This window comes from Leiobunum rupestre, chromosome 3, assembly GCF_980474605.1.
Source record: "Leiobunum rupestre chromosome 3, qqLeiRupe1.1.hap1, whole genome shotgun sequence".
In the NCBI taxonomy this organism is placed as follows: domain Eukaryota; kingdom Metazoa; phylum Arthropoda; class Arachnida; order Opiliones; family Sclerosomatidae; genus Leiobunum; species Leiobunum rupestre.
The window spans coordinates 40,686,579-40,696,440 of NC_143386.1; the positions used below are offsets into that span (position 1 = coordinate 40,686,579).

The 9,862-nt window shown below is 34.6% G+C and overlaps 1 protein-coding gene across 1 annotated transcript; it reads right to left on the reverse strand.

Annotated features, from left to right (window-relative positions):
- Window positions 1–4,485: 4,485 nt before the first annotated feature.
- LOC149951778 (uncharacterized) lies at window positions 4,486–6,071 on the reverse strand. Its single transcript, XM_090169668.1, has one exon. It carries the CDS (start codon window positions 6,031–6,033, stop codon window positions 4,717–4,719), a length of 1,317 nt encoding a protein of 438 aa, XP_090025794.1. The 5' UTR covers window positions 6,034–6,071; the 3' UTR covers window positions 4,486–4,716.
- Window positions 6,072–9,862: the final 3,791 nt, after the last annotated feature.

Genomic DNA, 9,862 nt, shown 5'->3' on the forward strand with positions numbered 1-9,862 from the left:
AAATTGTTGAAGTAATTGCTCAGCGTCAAACAGCAAAGCTCCCGAAAGGATCACGACGAGGATAAAATTACGAGAACTGATTTATTTACATATATATATATATACAGAGTTACAAGATAACGTTAAACTTAGAACTGTACTACCGAAATGAGCGAAGCTAATGAGACAAGTTGCAATAATAAAGCAGTTATTATATACGCATTAATAAAAAAACATGATTATCGGGTTAATTAGTAAAAAAGACGTTTCCCGGTAATCTATCAGGGTAAATTATTGTGGGTCGAGAGTCCTCATCGCATTATCTCCAACAAAAATAAACCGCTGTCTAGCTTTTTTCATCTAAGAAATTGGAACTTAATGTTCTTCGCTTAACCAAAAATGAAACTGATAGTGAAATGCGTCATTCGGCTGATTTTTTAAACAATCCTGAAGAAGTAGGTGATAAATATGAAGAATTATTTATCGGTCATTCGAGCTCAGAATCTTCGCTGAGCCCGTCTGCTGACTTCTACAGATAAATTATAGAAAGATTTGGATAATGATTCGAATTCGGAACCACCATCCAGTAAGTCTCAATTCATTTTTAGTGACAAATGACCCTGCTACATGGCCAAAAGCATTTGAACAAGAACAACGAGTTTATTTAATCATCAAAGAAGCAATTCAGGTTCAAAATATAGATTTTTCTTCTGATAATAAAGGGCATCGATTTACGGCAAATTACTATATTAGAAGTCTATCAAATGGTGAAAAGATTTATCGAAGTTGACTTGTTTATTCAGTTCAAAAGGTCTCTTGCGCCGGTTGAAAACTATTTTCTGCAAAGGTAATATCACTCTGGTCCGAGAAAGGGTGCTCAGATTGGATCCACTTAAGTAAGAAATGTAAATATGTCTAAATCATGTTAAATGCATGCAAAAGTGAAAGTGTCTTGCTAATTCTTAAAATACCCTAAGCCCAATCGATAGGTCTCATCAGCAATTGTTAGAAAATGACAAAAAGCATTGGAAAGTGGTCCTTGAAAAACAATTTGCTATACTTCAAAAATAAGCTGAAAGATCATTAGCATTAAGGGGACTTCCTGAGACCCTTAACAACTCTTGAAATGATAATTTTTTGGCCCTAGTAGAATTTTAAGCTAAGTTTGACCCTGTAACGTCAGAGGTCTTGCGGCGTGTTAATAAACAGGATAGGTTTAGAAGTTATTATTAATAATAATAATAATAATAATAATAATAATAATCAGCTAGGCTAATACCCAAGGCACTGACTTGAGCGACTTTTAAAGCCTTTAATTCAGGTGGTCGGGTTACAATGCGTAGGAGGGTGGTGGCAAGCCCTTCCTACCACGCGAGCCAAAAGCTCCCTACACTAACTATTACCAATATGATATTCATAATGAAATGATTCACTTAATATCAGATAAAATATTGTCAAAAATACTTTCTTCGATAACAGCAGCAAAATATTTCCCTGTTGTCATGGACTGCACTCTAGGTGTTAGTCATAAAGAACCGCTAGAGCTATTTTAATTCGTTGTGTTGAAATACTAGACAAAAAGGTGGAAATCAAGGAATACATTTGTGGATTTTTACATATTAATGATACATGTAGCACTGGCTCTGGCTTACAACTGTTAGTCAACGTTTTTTTTTAGAATTTCTGGATAAAAACAACTTAGATTTAGAAAACTGTCGAGGTCAAGCATATGACAACGGCGCTAATAAGAGCGGTCAATAAAAAGGTGTGCAGGCATGAATATTAAAGAAAAACCAGAGATCATTTATTGTGCCTTGCTCCAACCATACTCTAAATCTTACAATATCCGATGCAGCTAAATCATCTTCAGCAGCATTTGGCCTTCTTCAAAGGGTTTTTACTTTTTTAGTGCAACAATGGTTTGATGGGAGGTGTTGCAGAGCAAAAGTCGGATCACTCAAACGTTTTTATCTGACACTCGCTGGGAAAGTCAAATCCATAGTATTAAAGTTTAAAAAAATAACCTCGTTGAAAGTAATGAAGCACTACATGCAATTGCAGATACTAGCAATGACGTAGTATCGGTTTCCGAAGTCAAAAACATCGCAAATGAAATTTTTTCGTTCCAGTTTATTTTGGCTATATTGATTAGATACGATATTTTTTTTTGAAACCAACAAAGTAAGCAAACTAATGCGTACTCTGGCGTTGAAATGTATATTTGGGCAGTTGGGGGCCCACAAAATTAGGCATTCAATATCTTTGGAACTACAACGGCATCTAATTGTTCAAAATGACCACCTTGGGCTTCGATTCACGCATGGGTCCGTCGTACAAATGATTCTTGAATCAGTTGGAAGATTCCAGACGTGTTTCGGATAGTTTCACAGGCATCAACTATTCGTTGTCATAGGTCAGCAATGTCGCGAACTTCAGTCTTAAATGTGTCCGCAGAGGTAAAAATCGGGAGATTGAGCCGGCCACGCAACGATCCAACCTTCGACCAATCCATCTTAAAAGAAACGTCTCATCAAGGTGACTCTTCCTTCTCGGAGTTAGTGAAATTTGCCATAGCTGGTATCATATCCGACGCTAAGTAATAGTTTTTCTCAGCAGCACGTTATTTTATAATATAATATTCACCATTCCGTTCGTGAAAGTTCAATGTCTAAAAGAATGTCCCCCTGGTTTATCTAAATACGTTTTACAACTAGATTTCAATTCCTCTTCTCCGTCACTTTTTTAAAAATTCAATAAAACTTCCAATATTTAAGCTAGGAGCAACAAACACAGCACACAAGGAGAACGCAACCCGTTAAAAGTCGTGCATTTTCTTGGGTACAGATTTCATTGGTTAGACGCTTTAGCGCCAGCTGCCATAGGAAGGAGGAAATTCGGAAATTGTCTTTCCGTAAAACGTTCAGCGTAAAGGTTCATCCAATGAAATTGGAACACAAAACTGCCTTACCGTGTTAAAGGCTAGCTGCGTTCTCCTTATGTTTGTTACTCCTAGATTTAAGTAATTATAATTTTTAAGAGTGATCTCAGAATAAATACCCGGCAATTTTGGGGTAAGTGCGTGCCAATAACGTTAAGTTGTGACGAATAATACAATTTTTCGGTGGTTTTATACTGAATATTAAAAAAATTCTAACCACCAGTGGAGCCAAAGAAACGTCACACGGGTCGCGACAAGTGTTAAGTCACACCAACAGCAATGTTGTCGTATTGTTAGTAACCATTTATTTGGAACTTACTTTCTTCCACTTGGGCTAAATTGTGAGGCGTATGTATGGTTAAAACAAGATGGATTGGTCGAGGGGTCACTTTTGCGTGGTCCACGCGATATCCCGACTTTTATCTCTGGCGACACATTAAAGACTTGGTTCGCGAAATCGACATCGATGACCTACGACAACGAATAATCGATCCGTAACATGCCTGGAATCTTCGAATGGCTTCAAGAATCATTGTTAGGGGGTCTTTTTGAGCAATTTTTGTAATTAAATTATATTTGTACGTGTTTCATGACATGGAAATAATGAAAATATCCCAATAAAATTAGAAAATATTATTTTAACAACGGTGACTCTTTGAATTACCTTCGTCTGAGGTAAAACATAATTTATGCACTTACCTTACGTATTCTAATTTAATATCGCACTTTTGATACTAGTGATCAGTTTATCTGTTTCGATAAAAAAATGCTTCGAAAAAAGAAAAAAATGGACTCCAAGGAATAAAGAAACTGCATAATTGCCAATTACTCGGATGCAATGTATTTTGGAACCCATGTTCATGAGATATTTTCGACTCAAGATGACCCAATGAACACTTCACTTAATTTCGGACATGCTTATCCCTAACACCCTGTATATATTTGGGCACTAAGGACCCTCAAAATTGGGAATTCTATTTCTTTACTTTCTACGCGCATTCGGTGTATTGTTAATAAACTTGGCAACTAAAAGCGAAAATACCAAAGATAGAAAAACTTAACGGAACTAGTGCCAATTGAGTACGAAATAAATTGATTTTCGCTGCTACCTCAATGTGGAACTAATATTTCGGTTGGTCCGACTTCCTGATTAAGGATTCGATTATAATTTTACTACAAAATTAAGAAAGGTGGTATAGCGAAAACTTCACCATGGACAATGCAAATTATATACTTACGCTAGCACACAATTAAAACTTCGGTTTGTAGCAAACCACTTAAATGTAAGTGTCATGGATAAATGACCACTAGGGCATGGAAGCCGCCAAAGTGGCGCCATCTCTAGACTCCTTGATGAACTAAAAGACAGGTTAAGCTTACTACAATTAAGCTTCGTCTCCACCAACACGTCAATTAATTAGTGAATCTTTCCGGCCTCTAGAAACAGTCGTCTGCTAAATAGAGGCTTAGCAAAGAATCGTCAGATGGTTGTTGAGTACCTACATAATTTAGCCTGCTTTGAAAATAAACACGTTAAAAGGAACAAAACTAAATTTTATTTAGACTTAGTTAAAACTGAAATTCAACATGAAAAAAACAAACAAGCTCCTTTAATTTTAGAACAATACCAGAAAAAGTTTATAAATGGAAAATACGTCTATGAATCCGTCCAATAAATGAGTCTTTTGGAAGGAATTTTTTAAGTTTACGCAATATAAATTGTAAAGTAAATAAGTTAGAAACAAATCTAAACATAGAATTGAAATTAAAAATGGATTCTTTAGTTTTGCCAAAAAAATTCACAAGTTTTCTTCTTCGGGAGGGAACTCGGTTTTGATCATGGTGTCAGGGTTCGTTGGGACACTCTCGTTTTTGTCCCAAACTGGGCGAAATTCCAACTCTTCTCTTCTGACGACTGACGAAATCGGAAATTGGTCGATGAAGTCATAAAAAGGCTCGAGTTTTACGTTGCTGACAGTGATGTTAAGGCATTCGTGGTCGATGGTTGTGGCGTCTGTGTCAGGTTCGCCAACTTCCATTTTCACGGCGTCGACGACGTGGGGCTTGTCAGTGAGATATTCAATTTGTTCCTTCGTCAAACGACGCATGTGCACCAAACAGTACCTACGTCCCGTTTTACGACCAGAGGAGTCAAATAGACGTGGTGGTGATTGGAGCACTTGTTCTTGATGGTGACTGTTCGAACCGCCAATTTGGTTTCCACGTGGACCATGAATTCGAAGGTAACCTTCGAAGGTTTTGTTGGTAGCGAAGTTCCGGTCGCAACTGGGGCATTTGTGGGCCTTTCTCCCTTCAGGGTGTCGTGTTCTTTCGTGGCTAAGAACATGCTTTTTATATTTAGACCGAAATTGGCACTTTGTACATCCAAAGGGCTTATCGTCCGAGTGTCTTTTCTTGTGGCTGATCAAATCACTCGAACTCGCAGATGCATACCTACACTGGTCGCACTGAAAGGGTTTCTCACCCGAGTGAGTTCTTCTATGGATAATCAAATTGTGCTTATGTACAGATGCGTAGCTACACTGGTCGCACTGAAATGGTTTTTCGCCGGAGTGAGATCTTCTATGGGTAATCAAATTATGCTTTTGTACAGATGCGTAGCTACACTGGTCGCACTGAAAGGGTTTCTCACCCGAGTGAGTTCTTCTGTGGTAATTCAAACCAGTAGTACTTGCAGACGCGTAGCTACACTGGTCACACTGAAATGGTTTTTCGCCGGAGTGAGATCTTCTATGGGTAATCAAATTATGCTTTTGTACAGATGCGTAGCTACACTGGTCGCACTGAAACGGTTTCTCACCCGAGTGAGTTCTTCTGTGGTAATTCAAACCAGTAGTACTTGCAGACGCGTAGCTACACTGGTCACACTGAAATGGTTTTTCGCCGGAGTGAGATCTTCTATGGGTAATCAAATTATGCTTTTGTACAGATGCGTAGCTACACTGGTCGCACTGAAAGGGTTTCTCACCCGAGTGAGTTCTTCTGTGGTAAATTAAACTGCTCTTGTGGTTAGTGGCGTAATCGCACTCTGTGCACTTGAATTTCTTGTTTTCTCGGTCACTCATTTTGCCAGAATCACGCTTTACAAGTTTCATTTGGATTTATGAATTTGTTTCGCAACTAAGATAAGAATCCTTGTATTGTTCGTTATCGGCTAAAGAGCTTCCAGAAATACCTAAAATACAACGAAATTTAAACAAAAGGAATACTAAAATAATTTGTGAAAACAGATTCGGCGGCCAGCCCTCGTAAAAGTAGGTTTAGGAAAGAGAAGTTAAGCAGAGCGCTCTAGAAGTTTGAACGACAGAGGAGAGTCACGTGATTATTTTCCACGGTTTTATTTTCGCGATTATACTTCGGAGTCGCAACCTTTTATAACTTGAAAACGACGCCATATTTCTGACGAGCCAATGTGACACGTGGAATAACATCTATACCGTTTAAATAAAAATAAATAATATAATAATTTTCCTGCTCAACAAATCGAGAAATAATTATGGTAGGTTGCTTCTTTTCTAGCAACATTCGTTTTAGCAATCATAAATACTGGTTGAAATAGAAATGCTACTAAGCATTGTAAATGAAATCGGAGACATTTAAAGTAAAGCAGAGTACACGAAAACTAATGTTTGTGTTTAGACAATGCCCACATAAGACGAGTTTAAGTATTTGTTAAACACAAAATTATATTTTAACTGAGTGTAAACATGTATATTTTCTTTAATAGTGAAAGTGAAAGCACGCTTAACTGATTTTATAGAATTTAATAGATACTCCGAGTATCGATGTGGTCGTGCAAACTTCTAAATCGTCCTGCTTCAGCTTATTGAAAACCTTTATGTTTGACTCACGTAAGCCAACATTTTTAGCATTCCATGTTGACTAAAACGAGTCAGGAACCGCAAAGATACGGTTTTGTTTCGGAGCGTACATTTTCGAAAAAAATATTTTTACGTCAATTTACAGCAAATCTCCTTTGGAAAGTTTTAACATTTTGTTGCAATTGTTGGCAAGAGATCGGAAATATTTTTGATCCCGCAGGTAACTCAAACCCATGTAAATCTGCCTGCGCGAATCACCATGGCCAATCTTCCAGAATTCCAAAAGGTGAAAAGGTAAATAATACGCGTAAAAAAGAAAATATAAATATGGACATATCTAATTTCCCAAAATTTTAAATTGGTTTTCGATAGTAATAAAACAACGGAAATAATTTTCTAATCGACTAATTATTATGCTAACTATTAATTATAACCAGCAAATAGCACACTAATGTACAAATACAAAGAAAAACCAAAATGTATTGAAAACTTAAACAGATGGTCCTATAGTTGCCTTTTGAAATAGATTTAAAAAAAGCGTTAAATATTTTTTTCTCGATATAATAGAAGTTATAGAAATTACCCTTAATTAAAAATAATTACGTTTTCTATATTTCGAGGTTTTGAGAGAAGAGTATCCCTTTTTTGGATGTTTTGAGAGAAGCTCGTCGCTCTTTTGGATGTTTTGAGAGATGCGCGTCGCTCCTTTCGATGTTTTGAGAGATGCGCGTCGCTCCTTTGGATGTTTTGAGAGAAGCTCGTCGCTCTTTTGGGTGTTTTGAGAGATGCGCGTCGCTCCTTTGGATGTTTTGAGAGATGCGCGTCAGTAGAGAGTAACTAAAACTTAGCACTTTTATTTCCAAGATGGCCGCCAAGATGGCCACCAAAACAACCCCCCCACCCCCCAAAAATATTTTCCAAAAATTTTTGTCCTTGGAAAAATCGAAAAACATATTTTAATTTTTAACTTCAAATTTCACCTTGAAGATAATCTTTGACCTCGAGGCCTGACATCTGTCAACAACCACTAAGCCTCGGTCTATCAAATCAACAAGTTTGGTCACGATCGGACAAGGTCGAACCGAGATATCGGCGGTAATATGTGACCCCACCAAATACTTATGTTAAATTACTTTTGATATCGTTTTTTTCGTTTTTTCGTTTTTTCGCCGTTTAAAATGCTAATTAGTTATTTGCGAGATGGGGAAACGAATTCGCGACCTTCGCTTTATACCCTTGGCGGTTTTGGCCCCACCCAAAATACTTTAAATAATTAAACTAATATATAAATAAGTTTTTCATTTTTCGCAAATATTTTATTATTTTAAAAAACAATGCTATTTTAAGTAATCAAAAAAAAAACACAATTAGTTATTATAATATTTAATAACTATGATATTTCAATATATTTTTTATACACTTAACAACATATGAAACACTAACAATAAAACTAAAAGCTAACAAATTAAATTAATAATAAAGAATTAAAGAAGGTTGTATAAATAATTTGAAGGCTGAAAAATATAAAAACAAATGTTAAAAAATATTTTAAGTGTATAATTAAAAATAATTATAATTACATCAATTCGTAGAAGGTATTTTTCCTCTTCGGTACAAAACGAGATGTCGGGTTGGAAATTCAGGCTAGAATTTATAAATATAAATAAATTAACCTATTAAAAATGAATATATCTAAAAAATATTTACCACAAGAATTCTTTTTGTTGCTCTATCATCGCACGAATAAAACACTGGTTTTGGTCTTAATCGCTTCGGAAGTATACAGTTCGAGAATGTCTGAATTAAAACAGATCGAATGTTGTTCAATGCCAACATGTTGAATTTGATCTAACATACGAAGTTCAGACTTTAAATTCTTGTGATTCCATCGCGAAATTTGACGAGTATTACAAAGAATAAACATTCTTACTACTCGAAGAGAAACAATTTTAAAGATCGCGGCAAAGAAAGTACAGGCTTTAGATGTAATTCACCAGACATCTTGAGTCTAGATTTCTCCTGGTAAAATCCTTTACATTGAGATTTTATAGTTTAAGCCCGACTTTTATTTAAAAATTTAAAAAATATTGTCTTTGGGAATAATTATTAATTTTTAATACAACGAAGGTTAACTAATTATCACTATCCTTCTTAAACATGTTTTTTATAAATTAATAAAAACAATTATATTCAATTTTAAAAAAAAAACAACCTAGTACAAAATGTACTTAGACATTTTTCAGTTAATATACTAATCAATTACAAAAACAAACATAAAACATTAAAGTTTAACAGATATTAGTATAAAAAAGTACATAGAATACATGAAAAAGAACCAGAAAAAAAACCAGAAAGAATAATAAATAATCAATGGTTCGTTTGTTATGAGCGGTAGGATCAAGGTTATATAGCGAAAGAGATGAAGAAACAAAAAAGATAGCGCAAGAGATGAAGAAACAAAATAAATAATAATAATAATAGAAAAACATTAAATCTAGTACAAAATGTACTAATAAAATTGCTTGAAAATGCGTTGGATAAAAAAGATGAAAAACAAAGGATTTTTTAATATAGAGAAAAAAGAACTTTACACCAATCCCAACATTAAATTAATAAAGCTAGTTAAAAAAGAAAAAGTAGATTATGAAATATTAAAAACAACCTCCACCGCCTGAATTAAATTAATAAAGCTAGTTGATTTGGAAAACATATTTAAACACTTAAACTTTCTAAAATAAAAACATTTAAAATAAAAACATTTAAAATAAAAAATATAAAACATTTTAAAAATTAAAACCTTTCACCAAAATAAACAAATTAAAAAATAAAAACACAAAAAAGTCTTTAAATAAAAAAATTAAAATTTTATAAGGTTTGAGTCCTATTTCAAAAAAATAAATAGTTTTAGTTTTTTTAAAAAATAAATAAATTTTTGTAATTACCTTGAGTCGCAGTTGGAAAAGTTGCCGACGATCGTTTAAATTTTGATTCGGTCGAGATAATTTGCAACTAAATAAAAATATTTATTTTAATTATTGTAATTATTTTTTTAAAATTAGTATTCCTTACTCTAAAGTTGTAACTATTTTAACTTCTTGTCGAT